The following is a 22,014-nucleotide window of genomic DNA, read 5'->3' as shown; positions in this document are numbered from 1 at the left end:
GCAGCAGTCACAATGCCCCGGGGAGGATAAAAGGGGGCATCCTCCCATCGGGACAGAGCTGGCCCGGGGGCAGCCCGCAGACATCCAAGAGGAAGTCCTTGAGGAGCCGGCAGAGGAATTCCTTGGAGGGGGCTGAGGGAAGAAGACTGGAGGCTGGACGAGGCTGCTGGAGAGAAGAAGAACCAGCAAAGGCTGCAGGTGCCCGCAGCTCTCAGGCCTTTTCAGCTGGAGAGCAGTGGCAAGAGCAAGGGAATGCCTTCTTGAGGAGCACTGCAGAGCTCGCCATCCTCATCCCCTGTGGAGCCAGTGGCAGCAGCCGTAAGAAATGGGATGCAGAGATGTTGCCAGGGGTCCGAGTGCTTTGGAGCACCCACTGGTGTCCTGGCAGGCGCGGGAAGGATCCTTGCCCCCAAGGTGGATCAGGCTGGGGGCATTTGGCCACTCTGGGAAGCCCCTGAGATGGCTCCAGGTTGAGGGAGAATAGGGTTTGGGCATCTCCTGGGAGGCGTGACCAGCCTGTGGGAGGAGGAAGCAGGTCTTGCTCACATGCTCAGGGAATAGCCGATCGCCAGCTCTGGGGTCAGGAAGGAATTTTCCCCCGGGGCAGACTGGCACTGGTCCCCGGGGGTTTTTTGCCTTCCTCTGCAGCACTGAGCATGACCACTTGTCAGGGCTCCTCCGGTCCCTTTTGGCTAGGTTACTGCCTGCTGCTCACGCACCACGAAGATGGCCTCTTCGTGCCCTGCAGCTGGGGGGAGGAAGGCCTTTTTTCCCCCAAGGTGGGCTAGCAAGTGTCTCCGGGGGTTTTTTGCCTTCCTCTGCAGCATTGAGCACAGCCCCTTGCCAGGGCTCCTTTGGGCCATCTTGGCTAGGTGCCTGCTGCTCCTGCTCCACGAAGGTGGCCCTCGTGCCCCGCATCCGGGGGGAGGAAGCTTTCTAGAGTGCCAGGGCGGGCCCCCAGGGTGGCCCCTGGCGGTTGCTTCTTGTCCTCTGTAGCATTGAGCACAGCCCCTTGGCAGGGCTCCTCTGGGCCCTTGTGGCAAGGTTTTCGCCTGCTGCTCTTGCACCTCCAAGGTGCCCTGGCTCTCTGGGGCTCTCTTTGCCATTGCAAGTTTGTAGCGGGAGCGAGCTCTGCTTTGTCTCGGCTCCCTTTCCCCAGGGGTTCTTGCTTGTGCAAAACAGCCCCTGCTTGGAAGGGCCCCAGGCTTGCTGCCCCATCAGGAGCTGCCGCTTTTCAGCTCTCCCTGCACGCAAGACAAGCGCGGGGCAGGCAGGAGAGTGCTTTTCATGCAACACTGGCCAAGAAGCACAGCGGAGCAAGTTTTGGAAGGCAAAAAGGATGCTTGTCATCACTATGTGTCCTGCTTTGGAAAATACCCACGGTACCACGCACCTCCTCTTCTTCATCTTTTGTGGGGGGCTGCTCCTGATCCTCATTCTTCAAGTTCTCACTCTTCAGGAAACAGGGACTGCTTGGCCTGTATTCCTGCTGCTACTTTCTGCAGCTCTGTGACTTGCCTTTGCCAGACTGCAAGGGACGTTTTTTCCAGCTAAATTGAAGCATGCATCGGCCTGCTCCTGGCTACACATGCGCACTGCGTTAATGCTTGTGAGCATCGGCTCTGAACCAGATTCAGAAAAAGAACATAAAACAACATAAAAATAAAAACCTGTTTCCACTTGTAACCTTTGTGTTATGTGTCCTGGGAAGTGTTTTTGGAGCTGAAAACCCCCTGGCATTTCAGGCAAATAACAGTCTCATCATTGGTCGACTCATGGTGAGCGCAGGCAATACAAAATAGAATAGAATAGAATGGCTACGCTATGTTATGCATCTAGTTGTGCATGACAAGCTATGACCTAGGTGTGAGGGGTCCATCCAGGAGAGCAGCTCTCTGCAGTGCAGGTCCCAGGCCCTTCCAGGAGAGAGGGGCAGAGACGGGCACACCTGCGACATGGCTGAGGCAGGGACTGAAGGCCCCAGGCTGAGCTGAGACACCACGTCCCCTGGGCCCTTGGCAGGAGACGGTGGGGGTGGGGGTCCCAGGGGAGGCCGGTCCCAGCCATTGAGGCCTCTGAGCACCCCCAGGACCCTGGCAGAAGTAGACCTGCCCTGCTCATATACTCTCCTTTAGACATTGATGGCTGGCCACTTTGGAGACAGAGTGTTGGGCCAGATGGCCCTTCGCTCTGGTGGCGTACTGTTGTTCTCTGGCTCTTTTGTTTCAGCGTGTTTTTCCAACGGAAAGAGCTCAGGCATTTCTAAAAATGAGTCCGGGGAAAAAAAGAAAGAAGTCTACAGGGAAATGAAGAGGTATTGCTCACATCAAAAAGGTCTGCAAGCGTTTAGTTCCGGAGCACTTCCTGATTCAGACTGAGGGCTTGATCTTTGAGCCTCGCTGGTGTCAGAGATGTGGTTTTTTGCCATCCTGTGGAAACCCAGCTAAACTGGATGAACATAGAAGACTTTCAAAAACCACAGTTCCCACATGCTTTTTGCAAATTTGTCCAGGTGATCAAATGATCTTGAGACGATCCACAGCTCTCACCCCCCTCAGAAGGTATGTGTCTCCTTCCCACAAAGTGACAGAGCCAATGCGTAGGCTGGGACATGATTACCCATTCAATCCCTTCTGCTAGTGCAGGGCTGGGAATAAATGTCATCAAAGATTTCCTTAGCATGTACTGGTAGGGAAAGGAGGTGGTAGGAAGAATAGAATAGAATAGAAGGAGTTCAGCTGGAAGGGACCTACAACAATGATCAAGTCCAACTGCCTGACCACTTCAGGGCTGACCAAAAGTTAAAGCATGTTATTAAGGGCGTTGTCCAAATGTCTCTTCAACACTGACAGGCACGGCGCATCGACTGCCTCTCTAGCACGCCTGTTCCAGGGTTTGAGCACTCTCTCCGTAAAGAAATGTTTCCTCAGGTCAAGTCTGAACCTCCCCTGAGGGACGCAGCTTTGAGCCATTCCCACGCGTCCTGGCACTGGATCCCAGGGAGAAGAGATCAGTGCCTCCCTCTCCACTTTCCCCCCTCAGGAAGCTGGAGAGAGCAGTGAGGAAAAAAGCTAGACACCAATAATTTAATGTAATTGCCACTGCATTTCTCGAGTAAAATTAAAAATAATGCAAAGGAACCTTTTATGCAACAGGACATGCTGAAGACAACAGAAACAACTGTAACATATTGGTAAACATGACTGTATAAAAGAAACACATACCAAAAACATGATAGGGAATTTCTTTCTGAACCAAGAGGAAAGCTCACTAAACTTCTAACTTTCTTACTCAAATGAAGCTTGAAAGTAATTTACTACTGAAAAGACATCTTTTTATCCTTTTAAATATCTCTTTGCTATATGATGTTGATTATGTGTGTTTAAATATCTGTTACACAGTAGTTTTTACATACCTGAAGACATTGCTTCTAATTACTACTGATGGAATACAATTGTATCTTTTTCTTTCAGGATCATTAGAAAAGATTACATGGGGCCATGAAAAACTAATTCATTACGCTGTCCCATATAATTGTAAGAAATGACAGGCTAGTACCAAAATATTTATCTTGGCCTAAGTATCCTGTGCATTAGCAAAGTCAGCAGGAAAATCTTAAAACATTCATAAGACACAAAAGACAATACAGAAAGAATTTTAATAAACTTAATAACAACAACAAAAACCTAGCTCTTCAGCTATAGCCAAAAAGCACAGAAGAACAAAGAGAAGTTGTTTATCAATGTGTCTCAAATACAGCAGCCCAAGCTCCTTGGAATGCAACTTCAAATTATACTTCAGGAATGATATTAGAATAAAGCCTACTTTTCCTAGAAGTCAGTAAAAAGGCGGACAGAAGAGGTTTATCTTAGAAAAACACTGTCACCTTTCTCTTCCTTCCCCCCCAAAATAAAAAAAACCAAAAACAAACAACATAAGGAAACACCAGGCATAGCAAAGCTGGGTATGAACCAAGATTATCTGTGATATGGAAAATTCTGCTCTCCCAAAAAACTCAGTTGGAAAGGATTTGAAAAATGGTATGGGGTTTAGGTTTGGTTTTTTTTAAGAGTAAAGAGTGTTTGTTAGAAAAGATTTCCACATAAAATTTTCCTGTCTTATATATGTTATAATCTATGCATCAGAAAAGTTTGATTTTATAAATCAGAAAATACAGAGGCAAAAGCATTTTGGAAAAGAAGATTCAAGCATTACATTATACAATGCTAAATGGAACACATTCAGCTTTTTCTGCAAAACTTTGTTGTTGAATTCAATATATTCCTGTCAAAAATTCAGCGTTTTTGAGAATTTGTCTGTTCCGATAGAAAAGCATTCCATAAGACAGTTTAAAACCAATCACAATGGGCATGGACTTCATACTCTTACAAGGTCATTCTTGCTGCTAGAAGAGAGCACGTAAAAGTCAATATATGCTACACCTTCAACATGTCATTTTATATTATATATTAAGTATGGGTTTTTTTCCTTCTGAGGTTTTTACGGCATAAAGCATAGTGTGATTTAAGTATGGGAGAACTCAAGAAACAGCCAACCAGCACCGAAGTTTCATGTTTCTTCATTACATTCACCTTACAAGAAAAATTTATTTGGCTTTTGCAACCCCTTTTGGAAATGTTTAAAGCATACTAACATTTGCTTTTTCATTCTCAAGCTTTTTTTATTATGGCTAAAGCAGCAAAAAAAAAAGAATAAGATATGGTCTGCATTTACAGGTAAAACCTGTCTTTATCTTTGCTTCCTTTTTGCTATAAAGGACACAGCATGAAAAAGTGCCTTGAGCTTAACTTTCTTAATTCTATATGCAACTTTTTGTTATGCTGCCTTGGGCAAGGACTGGTAAATAATACTAAAAATTTTGCTTTTCTAGAGCTGTTTTTGCTGAACAGAAACAGACACTTGCTAAAGTTCAGCTTACAGCTTTTGGGGAACAAGCATCATTTCTGTATTGAAATCATCAAACTTTCAAAAGGAAAGAAAATTTTTAAAATTTAACAAAATTTCAAAATTATGAAATATTTCATGTGGAATGAAAGTGAAATATTTCAGTGTAAACATTTTCCACAGTAAACCATTCCCTTAAAAAAAAAAAAAAAATCACCTTACTCAGAAATGTTATGTTTGATTTCAGAGTTGACCTATATTTTGAAAGCCAAGGAGTACTCTGAAAACCAAACAAAACATTCAAGTTGATCTAAATATTTAATTCAGTCCAAAATGAAACAAACCCTTTTATTCTGAGAACAACCAAGCAAACATATTTCAGTTCTATACAAAGCAGATTTCCCAATCTTTCCAAAAGACAACTGAATTAAAAAAAACAACAAATCAGCACTTCCAAAAGACATGTCCATCTAATTCAACTAATTGATTAGTTGTCTGCCATTAACATGATATAGTTTAGTTTTTCTTGGTATTTCACAATATAATGACAAGTTTTTCTTTCCCTTTCTTTCCCACACAAAGCACACCTCAATCTATCCTTACAGCAGAGTCATAGTCTTTGACTATGTGTTTGAACCATACAGCGCAGACTCAATTTCAGGGAGTTTCCAAGCATTTTCAAGCATAACTCCAACAGAAATCGACAGCCACAAAATCAACATCAAGGATCAGTTTGCACATTGTCAAGATTTTCGTTTATATGAACAATGGAAACTCAGTTCCCAGACATCAATGGGTAACATCAGTGCACTTTTTTTGTATTGAATTTGTTATCCAACAGGTTTCTCAACAAAGTCTCTTCATGACATGGCTAGTACGGAACAAGAGTTAGCTTTCTTTCAGGACTGTTGCAGAAATTGCTGAATAAAATTTAGGACAAAGCAGCACAAGAAAATGCTTGACTTCTGATAATGCTGCTAGGCTACAGAAGAAAAACATCGGTGTGGGTATAATAGATACATAGATTTATTTGACAGAACATTGACACTAGGAGGGCAAAAATATTAGTGAGCAAGGAATTAAGATTAGTTAAACAAGCTATCCTGGGGCATGCTTAGGATCATTAACAAAGGCCGTGTTGAAACCACTAAGACAGCTTATTCACTCCCGGGTCTGCGTCCAGGCTCCAAGTAAGGGTTTATCTCGCATCAAGATGAGACCTGCATATACAACAACTGCTCTCTCTACAGTCTTAGTTTTGCCCCTAGAAGGACCCCGAGTACACGGCCCAGGTCTCCATCTGGGCGACGGACTGGCATCCAGTCCCCCTCAGTGTGTGCAAAGACCAAATCCACTACCGAGAAGACGTAGCCTAAGCATCCTAATTTGGTACTGCTTCTGCCAATTAATGGGAAACTAAAAACATTGCCGATACTTAATATTTGTCCTTTCATGAATGGCAGCTGCTCTGAAAACATACAGAGAGCTTACTGGTAGTTGTGCAGGAAGAAAAACAGTGACCAATTAACAAAGCAGAATGTCTTGACAGCACCTCATCAGAACTACTAAAACCAAAGATCCTTAGCAAAGCTCACAGTGATCTGAAAAGCTCTGGAAACCAGTTACGTTATATAGAATCAATCTTTATCATTATGCATAAACATCTGTTTACAGTAATACTTGTGGAGAGAGAAATATTTAACATTAATCTCCTTGAAACTCTCAACACTTCAAAATCTACAAGATTAGGGATAGTTGCTAAAGACAACTAATGAAAGTCAAGACTCAGAATCTTCATTTAGATAGCTCCTCTGCTTTGTAATGCTACATTTTGTCCAAGATTTCCTAAACAAAAGTGTTATTCAGAATTCAACACCATATATGCCAGTGAACCATCATGCAAATAATAGAATAAAAATAAATGATATTTTGCCACTGCAATTATTCATCCAGAAGCAATTGTTCCACGTAGATTGAGGATACGAGAACAAATGTTTCCCAACAGGACTTGACTTTCATTTGAGCTCCCTGGTTGCTACCATAAAGTAAGCTAATACAGTAGTAATTACACAGTGTATATTTTAATAGCAGTATATTCCCTGCCATCTGCAACAGGCATGCAATGCTAAAGACATGTAATTTTGTACTGGTACATGCAGAAGATTTTCATGCTAAACTAGAATAAAATAACAGCTAATTCCATAGAACTATTTATATTTTTAACTTAGTTTGCTGAACCAGCAAAAGTTGTTTGCAATATAAAGTACTATCTTTGCCCAGAAAGTCTCTCACAATATGCAGCATTTACAAATCACCAGGTAGCATAATCAGTTATGTATCTTTTTATGGTCACTAAAATCCCATTTAAAAAAGAAAATATAATCAATTTAAAGTCTTGCAATTTAGCCAAAGCTATCCCAGGACACCACTGCACATAACATTCATAGCTCAGGCTTGTTTAACTTTTGTGTCTCCTTGGAACGCTGCTCACCAATGGCAGCTACCCCAGCCTTCCACTTCATATACTAAGCAAAAACACATTGTTATACATAAAGTAGCTTTGGGAAGGAAAGAAAGAGCTCTCTCATAACTGCAAATGCAATTCCCTAAAATACAGCATTAAACATGATATAGCAAATTTTGAGGAAAACATACTACTAAATTGATGACACAAAGAAAGCGCTGTATTATCAGCTGTAGAAAACCTCTTTGCATAAACAACCTTACAGTAGACATTTGTTCTCTACTCAAAGAACACTTTACTACATTTCGCAATACTTTTACTAGCTGTCTTATAGAAGTCTGCTATATAATGTGATTTGACAAGGCTGTCCATGTAAAAAGTGATACAACTACTTACAAGAAGTTGGCATTTACAGAAAAAACATTACAGTTAAAAAAGAGAAAACCTCAATGGTCTACTTTCAACTTCAGATGGATTATTTTGTTAAAGAAATTTTGTGAATTATTAAAGTTGATGTCAGTCATAACTTCAAAACTACTATGGAGGTCAGACAGGAGACAAACCCATACAAAGTATGCAAACAAACTCAATTTCAGTACACCTTAACACTTAGTCCAATGCATTATGTAAGTATGCAGCATGTACTAGAATCCTGCAACACACTTAGTTTTTGTGCACATTATATTGAATTTAAGATATTAAAATAAAATACAAAAAGAAAAAACCCACGGTTTATTTCAGAGGTTGGAAAAGTACAAGATATAGGCTGATATCTGTTCAGTCATGATGATTTCAGCCATCTCTTTTTAATCAGTTGATTTAAATCAAGTTTATCCTTATACAAGTAATCTGAACACGCATGTAAATTATTACAGCTTTGTCATCTGCTGTCATCTAGTTACCACTCTCAGACTATTACATTTTGTTTTTACAGAAGTGACCACAAAGATAAAGGTCTGGACCCTAAAATACACTGAAATAAATACCTACTTATCTAAAAGTACGCAAAACTCAAAAACCAGCAGCTAAATAAAGTCACAGAGCTAAATTTTGACTGACAAGCCTAAGAGTTTCAAAAAATCTTCAGAAGTCATCTTGGAGACAAACATCAAAGAGTGATGACTGTCAGGCACCACCTTACAGCGGCTGTCACACAGATATCATATTATTATGAACCATATTATTAGCAGTCCAAGACTGGTCCACTGACTACTTCAAATGGCTTGCAGTCGAGTAATGTAGCATATACTACAGCTTGGAAATACTTCCTACGTAGAGGCATCCTACCCAGAGGCTGCAGTACAGAAGTGACTGAAGAAAAATTGGGAGTATCCGATCACAACCCTAAAGCCTGTTCTGGCAACATACTGCTGGTAGAAATACTGTTTCTAGATGTCAACTGCCATCTTATCAAAGTATGATCACCTGAATAAAGCATTTTAGAGAGCTTTTTTGTGCTGAGATTTAAGGACCTGTAACAAAACATCCTTAAATACAGCTTTTCTAATCCATTTTCAGCATGTTCCACAACTGAAACATCCCACCTTTGGGGCCTATCAAGTTGTGCACTGTAAGAATATATACATACAAAACACTGCAAATGACATCAGTCTCTCTCTTCTCACATGACTTGATCGTGCAGTTATACAAAATCATCACATGCTGTTTTGCTGCTGTTCTTCTAAGACACCTCAGTTGTCCCAAGAATAATTCCAAAGTGGAAAAAACTTTTCATCACACATCTGTACCTCTCTGTATTTGTCACTAAAGCTTCAGCAACACACCTTCTGAGAAAACAGAAGTGACTATTGAAGAGATTGTGGCTCAGTAAGTCAGCAAGAACTTTAATAATGATTTCGAATTGCTTAAGTCTTTCACTGAATTGATGAAGTTTCTGCAGCCCAGCTGCAGCAAGCTGGCAGTAATAAATTCTCCATACACTGCAAACTAGGTATCTGACTATTTCATGCCTGTTTCTAAGTATGTGAAAGCTGGAGGCAAAGCCTATCGTTTTACAACTAAGTACTTGCTTCTTTCCTTATGTCCTCTAACAAAGGTACTAGTGTAAGGCCAAATAAGAATAGAACTCCCTGGAGATGCCTGCTGTGAGACACATCATAGCATTTCTTCAACAAATTTCAAAACAATAGCTTAAGGGCAAGTTTTTCCATTAGAAATCAAGTTATTTTGAAAGAGTCAATATTTATAATAAAGGCCACAGTACAACAGATTAATTGAATTACTGAATTTTCAATGCAAATGTACAATACTTGAAGTTCAAAATCCTTTCAAAAATTTCACATTTCTTGTCTGCAAAGACAAACAAAACTCAAGTTTTCTTTCTTGTTATATCAAGCAAATACATCTTTATGTTAATTCAACATGGACTTTATGGCGTGCAAATACAACTATATCAGGACAGACAAGTCTGGATTTTTTTTTTCTTTCCATACGTACAATAAATCTAAATAAAATTTAAATAGCTAACCTAAGTAAGACCACAGTCCTGACTGTATTACCCATATCTTCTCTTTGTCATATTCCCTTGCTGAATTGTTCAAAGTTTCTTTAGAACATTTCAATAGCTATATAGCGCTATCAGAATAACACTATTCTTATGCTACTCATAAAAGTACTTCAGAGTTACACCTGGATGAAAGGAAAAGAATGTAGTGTTCCTTTTCTACCTACATGTCTTGCTATCACCAGGCATTTACTTGTGTCTGGTAATTACTGCATAATAATAACCATAAGCATCAAATGGCAGCTTTTCTCCTGCACAGTGACTACTTAGTGATTTCAAAATCACCTGTCTTGTACTACTGACAATGTCTAGCTTTCTGAAACATGTTTCCTGAACCGCTTCTCCACCAAAATAAGTGTATTTATACATCTTGTATTTTAGTTACTGACTATTTCATAATATGCATACAGGTTTTAGAAACTTGTCCTACTAAAACAAGAAATCTGAGACATGACAGGATTCCTGTCTATCATAACAGACAATCCAATTCACAGAAACAACAGCATTAATTGTACAAATCTAAGCAATAGGAGAAATTTTGTGGCAATTACAGATAAGCTTCATGGAAGAAAAGAGAGGATCTTAGCTTTTAACAACAGCAAAAGAAAAAGGCATTTACAATCTTAAGTGAGAACTTTCTGTGTGGATAATGTAGAACTTAGAATTTGTGAACATGGGCTTTGATTAGGAAAAGGACTCTTCCTTGCATACTACTGATAGGAATAGCCAGAAGTTGATCACTGACCTAAATAAGGTTCTTTATGGATCCCTAAATAAGGATGGATTTAAAAACATGTTGAATCATTGGAGACCTACTTCTTACTAGAACACATGCAACACTCAAAGCCATAAGTGAAACCCAATGCATGTACTGTTTGTCACGCACAGAGGATGTGACATCACATGTTGTATTTATTGCTCCACTTGTGATTCAAAGTATTTGATACACAGACGGAAGGAGATGCTGCACCTGAATTACCTCAGTATCTTTTTAATATACATTTAATCCTTCAACATGGCACACAAACACAAAAAACACCACCTGTGCCTTCAAAGAGATTGCATCAGAAATGACTACTGGCATTATTTGGAAATCTATGTTTTTGAAACACAGGCAAAATTCAGATATAAAGACCAAATACTAAGGTACAATAAAGCTATCATAACTACCAGATGTACAAGATTTTTAGGCAGATACTGGTACAGAGTACTGTACTGCAGGAAAAACTTTTGATGTTTTATTGGATCCATGTGACATTACAAATATCTTATTGAACTTAAAAGCTGATAAGCTTTGTATGGCTCTCAGAAACATGCCAGAAGTCCTGCAGGAAATCCATTACCAGAAAAGGCAATGTATCCTTAAACAGGGTTTTAAGAATCGTAGCGAGGTTCATGACATTTGCTTTTATTGTTGAGTGAAAAAAACTTAGTCTTCCCCTTTAAGAAACCAGAGAGAGAGTAAAATGACCACATATTACAGTTCCCCCATCATCACTAAAAAATGCTTGCACGGAACTTCATTTTTAAATACTCCTTATGGTAGGACTAAATTTTGTAAAAAGTGGTGCACAACATACTGAAAGCATGGCTTTCTACAGCAAAGGCACCACCAGACACAGTTATGACTATTAAGAATGTCAATACCATAATAGAGCCATATTGTATCATGATCATTACATGTGAAAATAAGACCTTGAACACTTCAGAGGCTGACTTTTACTGTAGGGATAAAACTCCTTACCTTGAAAAGACTGTTTGGCTCTGTCCACTAGTTCTTCAATTGGATAACTTGCTAGATCTCCTCTGGCATGCTTAGTTTTGCAGTAGGTACATGCATTGAGACACCTGTTTAGAAAATGAAAATACTCAGTTTCTAGCCAAGAAAGCCTTTATATGCACAGCTACACTTATTACGTACACCTGGAAAAATGAGCTTTTATATCTATGACCGGAAAATAGTAGTATTCTGTTTTAAAATCAATAAAATAGTTTGAAAAGTGTTTTGTCCTCCTACCTTCTTCAAGTATCTTTCACATCTATAGAAAAGGTTGAAAAAACGATCAGTGGAAACCATGTACAAAATCCAAGAGTGAGAATTTACATATTTTTAGAAACCTATAATAGGGTTAATAATTGTTCATTACTAAAGATGAACCTCCAGGCTTCCAATCCCGCTATTACATAAAAAATCCAACCTGAACAAGGAAATAAAGGAAAAAAGTCCTGAAAGACTAAAAGTAGATTTTAAAAATAGTGTGTATTCTTGAAAACACATTTGAGTTAATTTTTCCTTCTTTCATTTGGCTTGTATAAACAAAACAAATAACATAATCAAGACAGAATCACCAACTAGAAAGACAGCTTGGCACAAAAGATTGGGGAGCTAATGAAAAACTCCCATAAGAAACTGAAGGAATAATGTGAATGCTTTTAATTTAACTGACAATGTAGTAAAGGCAGACTAATTCAAAGTAAAAGGATGGAAAGATCAAAACAAACAAAACCTACCACTCATTGTATGTTTTTCTTGGATTAGCCTTTGGATCCTGGTAGTTCCGTGAATGTAATAAGCAGAATGTTAAAAGGAGTTTGTTGCACTTTTTTTTCCGCTTCCCCCCTTTTTAAAGCTGATATTGCCCTACAGCTTTTTATAGGTTAAAGCATTTAAACCTCTAAAAAACCCACAAAACCAAAAAAACCCATTATAAATATTTCTCTTGTTCATAGTTACTAGAACACCTTAAATTCTGTCCATTTTCACAATAAAAAAGCCACAGCTTCAATATAATAAAGCATCTGGGTGCCAAAAAAGGCTAACACTCTAACTACAGGAGTATTACTATAGAACTTTCAAAACAATAACGAAAAGGCAAGTATAGCACCAGGTGGATTCTGATGAAGTCACCAGCTACAAGATTGTGTTTATGACTTGGATATATCTTGTCTTCTATTACAATGTCTGGCAGCTCCATGACTAGGTAATTACTGCTTTGCAAACTCTAAGGGTTTTCATTCACAAACATTCCCCTCACACATTAGTTATACCTTGTTTGCACAAGCAGTAGATCAGGAAGTGCAGAACACTTCACAGAACATTTTCTCAGATGCCCTCCTGCCCCTGCACATCACCTTGGCCCTGAGACCTTCTCCACCAACAGAATCTTACTTTCTGCCAGAGGACATCTAGATAGTTTGTGATTCTCTCTGCTAGACTGGATGATGTAAATTGTGCATTGTCTTATTTATGTATATTACTTTTCCTGCCTATCAGAGGCAAACTGCAGATTTTAGCATCCATTTTAGATCAGAAAACTAAAAGATACTGCTTAACCACAGCAATGAGACTGTTCTATTAAGAACTAAAAAAGTATATGAAATAAGCTGCCATTCAGTAAAATATACAATCATTTATTAAAAATGGAAAAAAAGACCTAAATCTGAACCTTTACAACCTGCTCCAAATAAGTGATTCATTCCCACCCAAAGACAACTTATTCATCAGATGTGAAATAATTTTTATGTATCTCACCTTTCTTCTACAAATCAAAAGCCTTTCATTGTGCAAGATCTAAAGCACGTTTAAAAGAGTAGCATTTGAAATCAAGAGAGTATAAGCAGATAATTCGTTTATACTTTCTCTGCATAACCTATTTAGCAACTAAAATGTTTTCTACTAGGTCACTGGCCATCTAAATTATGCCACAAAGGGCTTTCCCTCACAGCCCACAGGGTACTCATTTCTCTCCGTGCTTCCCATCTGTGACTCTTTCAAACTCCTTCAATTCTTCCAGGGTTGCAAAGCATGTCTCCCTCTTTTTTTTTCTTCTTTTTCTTTTCTTTTTTTTTTTTTTTTGTTTTGTTTTGTTTTTAAAGCACAACTCTCCATTCAATGCAACACTTCATTTCTAAGCAGGCTCCCATCCAGTCATCCCCTCTACATAGTTCACTAAGCTAAACCAGCTTTCTTCCACGCAGCTACACAAAAATAGCATTATGGATTGGTGATGCATATTGTCATGTCCTAAAGAGCAATACTAAACTTGCCTTCGGTAAGCCTGGTGTGGTGTGTCAGTGGGGGCTAACAGCCAGGCTCCCCCCGGCTCAGCGGGACAGGGTCAATGAACAGGGAGAAGGGGAACAAGGGAGTTCATGGGTCCAGATAGAGATGGGGAGACCAGGTACCAACTACTGTCATGGGCAAAACAGACTCAACTCGGGGAAAGCTAACAAATCGCCAGCCAAAATAAAAACTTAATTACAAATTCAGGTAGTAGGAAACAAAGAGACCAACATTTAACCAAGGCCCTTCCGCCCCCTTTTCCCAGGCTTAGCTTCACTCCTTCACTCCAGAGTCTTCTACACACATCCCGCCGCCAGCCAGCCAGAACCGGCTGGAACCAGCTGTGACCAGCACAGGGCAGCCCCCGCCTCTCCTCTCAGAGGCCCCTGCAGCCCCCCGCTGCCAGCGCCCCATACACGGGTCTGCAAGGCACTAAAAGAAAATGCTGGGATGGCAAAATATTGCCGCCAAACTCCTATACCTTTACAAGCGCACCTCACAGGCAATCCAGTCAAAGCCTGTGTATAGCTGCCAGCCAGCTCGCAAGACCACTACGGCAAGATGCTGGTTACTGCACCACAGCTGCTGAGGGACCCAGCAGGAGCACTGAAAGCCAGCATTTGTCACAGCACTTCCAGCACTGCAGATGGAAACCCTCTAGCATTTCGATAGCCACGTTCAGGAGAAGAGAGTAAAGACAATAAAGAAAAATAATTACTTGTTATATATAGGCTGACCCACAGAGTTTGGTTTTTTGGGGGTTGGTTTTGGTTCTGAAGTTATTTTTTTTCAATTTTGCTTTCATTTCAAGGAAACAAAATCAATTTCATAGTGGACTCTTACAACCAACACACAAAGATGTGGTTTACATTGATGCTATTTGTACTAATCTTTGTTTTCTCCAAAGAAGATAACATTACCAGCTATTTTGTCAATCTTCTCAGGTCATCAAGAAGAGATTTAACTTGCAACAATCCTGCCCCCATGACCCCAATGTTACTTTAACACTGGCCCTTTTACCCACAAAAGAGAATTTTGTCAGCCATCAGGAACAAAGGGATGCATCAAGATTTTATTTCTTGCGATGAAGTAAATTTCTTAAACTCAAATTTAAGCTAGGATTTGGGAAGAAAAAAAAACCCACACCACCACCTTTTATCATTTACTTCAATTTGCAAAGTCTGACATTACAAATTTGGTGTAAAAGTGAGTTTCAACAAAAAGTTTATTACCAATTTTTTGTCATCTTGAACTGTAACCCTGCATGAAAACAATGCTTTTTGTAGACCTTCTTCAAGATGTGTCACTTCATCATAAGATTGACAAAAACTATAGTTTTAGTAAGTTATTTAAAACAAACTTTTAAATTTATTCCTGTGTAATAGATTTAAATAGAGCCAAAATCTAAACTGGTTTTGGTGTACAGTAAAAAGGACTATTTATGCTATTTACATAGAATTTTTCTCTTTCCTTATCACAAAAGTCCATGTATAGTGTATTTATAAAAAATAGCATGTTACCTCTTCCTCTCTTCTCCTTACAATTTATGCATAAATCATATACTTCTCACTATGTATTTTGCTCTGTATTTGGGTAGTGGTATTTGAAAAGCTCTACAGCAAGAGTACTAAATATTAAGAGTACTAAAGTACTAAGCAACAGTACTAACCACTGAAATTATTAATCTTCAAACCTGGAGGATAAGTTTCATATCTCCAATCAATGTTCCTTTCCTACAAGGCCTAGTTTCTAGTAAACTAGTTTCTCCTGCATCTTCAGAGCTGCTTTCTGGGCAAATATTCTTTACACTAAGTCCTGGGTTACCTGAAAAAATATGGTAACAGCAGTTTTTCTCTGGTACTGCAATAAACTCGGTCACAAAGAGAGAATGGAAATGTGCAGCAAGAAGCACGAAGAAAGAAGGGGAAGTTATTCTCCAAATATTCACAGTATTATGTGGGATTGTTTCCAAGAGCTTTATTACTATGGTCTTTAAGTACAACTTCAGGGAGTTTGTTGATTTATTTTGGGGTAGGAGCTGAAAGTTGGGATTTGGAGGCAGACTTTTTTTCAGGTTTTGCTGCACCAATGAACTTATTCCTACTACAAAATAAAAATATTGTGGAATGTCTAAATAATTTAGTTTTTCTCTTTTTTTTTTTTTTTTTGGTACTTAAAGAGATTATATAACAAAACCAAAATGACACAGACTTCAGTGTAACATAGAAAAGGATCCATTTTAGAAAGCAAACCAAAAAAGACAAAAATTTTAAATCCTAATTGTACCATATTTGTTAATTCCAACTTGGGAAAAAAATAATCTTTTGGGCTACAGCTGACCAAAAGCATGCAGATTTCAAATACTTGTAAATATGCTGAACTAACCACTTTTCACAGATTTGAGCATTATCTATTCTTGAAAATATAAATTTAAACCAAACCATAAGTATAATAAAGTATCTGTAGCATTTTTTTCCCCTAGTAAGCCAGCCTCTACTCCGGGTTTCCAGCATAACAAATTATTCATACATCCATGCTGCCACATACTCAGACCACAGACAATTAAGTGGAAAAAGGCTGTTGGGAACTCTGAGAATCTGAGCAGTGCCTCTTACTAACTAGCATTCACCAGCAAGTGGATCGTCTAAAACCAGCCCAGTAGGTAAAGCTCTCCTTAAAAATCAGCCTTTATCACAGCTAAAGCTCAAATATATGGGACTAAAAAGCCAACATGCTAGTAGTTGCAAAAGAGTATTTTGCTTAGTGTTAAACTGGAAGCTGCCTTCAAGCATTTAAAGTTGGTTTGTAAATGTTAGTTTGTATTAATACAGGTCAAAGCTTTTTTGCACAAAGAAATTACATACATTTATAGAAACAATTAATGGTCATTGTGCTTGTACTTACCAACATGTTTTGGATAAATTTTGTAGTGATTCCAGAACAAAAACACACTAAGTCTTGGTTTTCCAACATACTGAACTGATTAAGGTTCTTTGAGTTATTAACCTTTTGCTTTGAATTATTAACCTTTAATCAGCTATGTGCCCAATACACAGAACTATTTCACAGCAAGGTAAAATATTATCCACAGATAAATTACTACCATGTGGCTAATTAAAAACTTTTTGATGACGTTACCAAACTGAACATTATCAACATTTTGGTCAAGTGCCTGAAATTTTGTTGTAGACATAGGAAACAGTGGTCTTCACATTGTTTAGCTAGTACGTGCTCATGTTGTGCATTAGATTAAGCAGACTCTTCATTTTCAAAACAGTAATATTGCTTATAAAACACACACTTAACATGAAAGGCTACCCCTTACAGATGGAACTAATTATGAGTAAGAATACTTATGACACAGCAGACAAATAAAGACTTTCCTTCAGTGGGACTAATCAGTGGATTTCAGCAGCAGATGAGAATGAGAGTACAGACATGAGGAGCAAAATCCTGGTTCCTCTTAATGGGACTTGCACCACTAAGTTTAGTGAAGACAGGATTCCACCCTCAGATATGAAAAGTATAAAACATCTTTCATTCAAGGATCAGAAAACAGCTCAATTACAGACTGCAATGTGCCATTAGTGTGCTAGTCACTCACATTAAAATGTGACTGACCAAGACAAGACATCTGTGAACAAGACGGGAGAGCTGAATAGCTGCAACAGTGTCATATGACAGAAGATCCCTGCTGCTCTGCAGGTGGTTAATTTTGGGGAGGGGGGGTGGTATTGCCCCCTTAATTTCCTGAATAATCCAGTAAATTCTTGCTTGCTATCAACCTAATGAGCTGGTAAAAAGTCCTAAGGTAGTCTTCTCCCAAATTAGAAATTTGCAGAAATAAAGTAAAATATCATTAATCGCAATTCAGTCTAAACACTAATATCTGCCCTTACGAGATCTGACTAGTTATACAAATTCAAGATTTTATGAAGTTTGCCCTATTAAAAAAAAATTCTGCTGGTAATGCAGTGCCCCTAACATGACTGTAACATCACATCAGTACAAATATAGAAAGATTGCTCGTGACAGTCACCCGCACCACCTCTCTGCACCTACCATCAGACTTCCTTAGAAGGCCTCAATAATTCCAGCCCAAGAATATTTTGTATTGGTAAACTGTGGTTTTCCTGAAAGGGGAGCACAATTTGCTTGTTTCAAAATACAGTTTACAGAAGAGATTTAGGCTTTTGTAAGATACTTTTAGAGTTTCTATCAAATGTAATTTTGATAAAAATACTCTGTAGTGTGAGTAAAGAGAAAACTCCCTTTGCAGGCTTGACTGAGCAAAAGAAATACCAGAAATATATACTCCCAGCAGATGAAAACGAGATGTATACTAGTCACAACTTACTAAACAAGAGCTAGTAGAATTCTACAAATATTTTTCCCCTTAGGACACAAAGTTTTGTAAACCTAACAACAGCATTTATACTATATTTATAGTTAAATATCATACTATATTTACAGAGTTAAATGCCATGAATATTTCTTAGTATTTTACCTCTATAAATGCTACTTTGTACTTCCAAAATTTCTAAATTTCATCAAACTTAACTGCAATGGATCAGGAAAAAAAGTAGTTTACAGAAAAAAAACCCATGCCTAATATGCCTGACTTCTTTTCAGGAAACTGTTATTTTGCTTGAACTTTGCACATTTTACAATACAGCTTTTCAACCCACTATGACAGGTAAGATAATTTCCTGTAAAAATTTGGGGTACAGGAGGTTGTTTTCACTTTAAAAAGATTCAGGATTTAAAATACTTTTGAAACAGTGGCAAGCTATTTCTCATCAAAGCTAATTAGTTTAAGCAGCAAACCACATTATTACAGAAATACTGTTTCTAGTATCCCAGCTTGTTCAGACTGAGCTTGGACACCAGCCACAGGGGCTATGCTACATAGATGCACTTGATGTTACAACATTTTCTATATGATAAAAACAGCACTTCTCTGAAATTATCTTTGTAGCCAACTATTTTAGAAACTGCTCTGAAAGTACAATGCCAACTTAAAAAGAAAAAGCCTCTCAAAACAGTTTTAGCAGAAAACAGGATGACCCTTCAAGAAACACTGTACAGTGTATGGGACTGGACACATTTTTCTCAAAGTAGGATGCAACTACGGGATGCTATTTTTTAATTCTGCAACCCATTCCATGCTCAGCAAAACGGGAACAAAGTGCATTATAATTTTGTTCTTCCGAAGACCTTTGAAGCCAGTGTTTTATGTGCTAATGTCTCACTAGTTACTAATTAAAAGGAATTTGGAGAGAAGGCAGCTCAGTTAGTTTGATAAGCTATAATATGATTTAATTTTGTACTTTAAATATTTGCATTTTGTGAAACTGAATTCCTATAGTCAAGTGCAGGTGATTCAAAGGTCACAGCTATGTAGTTATATCATCATACATTCAACTTCCTCACTTTAAGGCCAACGATTTAACATCAGCAAAATCAAGTGCATCAGTGGCACTTTTTAGTGTTTGTCTAAAGAGCTTCTTGATTAATTATTCTGCCTACACGGTTCTGCAATTGTTTGCATTAATTCATTCAGGCATTCTAAATGGATATTACAAGGTAAAACATTCCATTGCTAAGCTGCATAGATCTGTCTTCCCCACCTTGACCCAAAATGGTGCATTGCTAGATGCTTACTGGAAACTGCAATTATTTTTTCTCTGCAATTCAAACTAAAGCTTTATGATTCACAGAGACATAAATTATTTTAGAAGCATTTTCAAATAGCTGCTTGGCTATGCAGACCACAATTTTGGGGGCAGATCATGACAGTCATTAATATCAAGAAAGTGACTCAGCTGAAATAGCACAGGTAGATAAATGAGGTTCTGTGGTTGCACAGAGCAGAAAATGCCATGGCATTGTAACCACAAGTAATCAATTCTTTCAACACTTCATAAACAGCAACAATATCTGGAAGATGATGAATCCTGGTCTCAGTCAAATAGCAGTAATGAAGGTGGTAGAAGTAAAGAGTTATGACAGAAAAACCTTAGATAGAAAAGATACTTTCTTAGAAATCTGCTCACAGCTAACTCCAGACATGCAGTGGCAGAATAACCCAACATCAGTATTTCAGCATGCATAAGCAACTATTATTCTCAGATCCCTCCTAATGAACAGCAGTGATTGGAAAATGACATCTGAGGACAAGATTCTTGGAGGCTTGCTTTAATTTATAAAGTTTTAGAGAGCTGTGACTTGACAAATGCCTTAGTATTTAAAGCATCAAATAGTATAATTTTATTAAAAAAAAATCTACTGGGGGCAGATGACTTAGCGTAACTTATACACAATGTGCTGCAAAACCTAATTGGGTTAGTAATGAACAATTTCATAAGCTTTAAAAAATTCAGCTTTCAAAAAGTTTTGTAATAAAATACTAAGGATTAAATTAAAACTGTGATTTCTACATAGTGGGGGGAAGACAATGAGCACATTTAAAGTTCTGTTTCAGAAATGAAGCATCTCAGTAGATCTCCATGAGTGGAAGGAGAAGGGTAAGGGGAGTCAAGCATCTTTCTGTAAGCAATCTACTTCATTTACCATGCATCTTCACAACATTAGTAGCTCCTGAATCACCCACACAGAAAACACGGTTGAAAAGTAGACCCTTGCCTGTGATAAGAGTTATTGTTTTTACTTCCTGAATGGCTTTTGGGACAGACCCTTTTAGAGTAGTGAAATCTCACAGGAAACATTAGGCTGCAGTTAATTCTGTAACATACAGCAGGTACCACACAGATTCTTGGGATAAAAGGTATTGTTTTTGTACTGGTCAAAACATCCTGGGGGGAAAAAAGGTTACATTTCAGCAGTGCTGAAACTACCAGGCTTAATTTAGAATTTATCTGAGACTGCCATCAGACCAATTTCCAAAAAAGTATTTGTAAAATATTTGTAAAATGTCTGTGGGAAAATGGATCCGAATTGTCTGAGTAAAATAATGGAAACAAGTGCATAATAAAAACATGCTCACCATTTATAATCTAGAAAGAATCCCTTCCCAATGATTGTGTCTACACAAAGCTTTCTGCTCCAAAACATCCTACTGGTTGTGGCAACAGTAGAAGTGTTAAAACCTCCAATGTGGACAGGGATCTAAGCATTATCTACAATTAATACTATGTTGTTGCTCTTAAATGTCATCTCTGTCTTGTGATAAATTGGTTAGTCTTGCCAAAAAAAAAAAGTGTATGTGCAGCAGTAGAGACATACATGCTTCAAGTACATACTCTTCATTATGTATTACTTTGTCAACTTAAAATGAAAGAAGACCACACATTTCAACATAATTGCCCAATCCTAAATCTGTCTGAGATTTTCCAAGCAATTTAATGGACTGATTTACACAGTTATTCTTATAAGAATCCAATGACTGATTTCTTTTAAAAATAGAAATTTAAACCAGGGGCCTTATGTTTGCCTTCAAGAGTCTCCAAGGAGATTTTCAAAAGCAAATTAATCCCCTTTACACAGTTACAGAGCTGAGTCAGTCAGATTATCTTCATGGACATATCTTCCTTACTGCCCATGTACCTCGAAGAAAATGCAAGTTAAGGTACTTACTTTTGAATAATTAGGGAAAATAATTTGAATAATTAGGCAAACTAAAATTTATAAATTATTTTCTTTTCAGTATTTTATAATGTTATTGTTTAAATACATTTAAATATTTTGCACAATTTAAAAGCATAGTGACAATGCAGAAAAACAGGAAACAGTAGCCTCTCGTTACTAAACTAATGATCTTCAACTTCTCCATCTGCTTTACTTCTCTAAAATTCTCCCCTTCTAATGATTCCTCAGCTCTTTTCTTCTATTTTACTTTTTTTCCCCTGCCATTTTCTTAACTTCTTCCTGTTGTCTTGCATTCAGTGACCATTATGCTTGTAACATTCCCGCAGTGTCCTCATGTCCCAGTGACTGGAATGGTCTGACTTTCTTCCAAGCTAGTTGGCCAGTGTTTGTATGCTTTGATTTCCTCTTTAACCACTCAAGTCTGTGGTGAGTCTGAAACTCTTCCAGTTC

General features: G+C 38.3%; 1 protein-coding gene across 1 annotated transcript in view; it reads right to left on the bottom strand.

The window, feature by feature from the left end:
* CDKAL1 (CDK5 regulatory subunit associated protein 1 like 1) overlaps nt 1–22,014 on the bottom strand; it is a 430,322-nt gene that overhangs the window by 228,737 nt on the left and 179,571 nt on the right. The window contains exon 9 of the mRNA XM_050891512.1: nt 11,638–11,741. Coding sequence (XP_050747469.1) covers nt 11,638–11,741 — 104 coding nt within the window. The remainder of the gene's footprint in view (nt 1–11,637; nt 11,742–22,014) is intronic.

This window comes from Gymnogyps californianus, chromosome 2, assembly GCF_018139145.2.
Source record: "Gymnogyps californianus isolate 813 chromosome 2, ASM1813914v2, whole genome shotgun sequence".
NCBI classification, from domain to species: Eukaryota; Metazoa; Chordata; class Aves; order Accipitriformes; family Cathartidae; genus Gymnogyps; species Gymnogyps californianus.
Note: the sequence above shows the minus strand (reverse complement) of the source record. Positions and strands in the feature narration are given on the sequence as shown.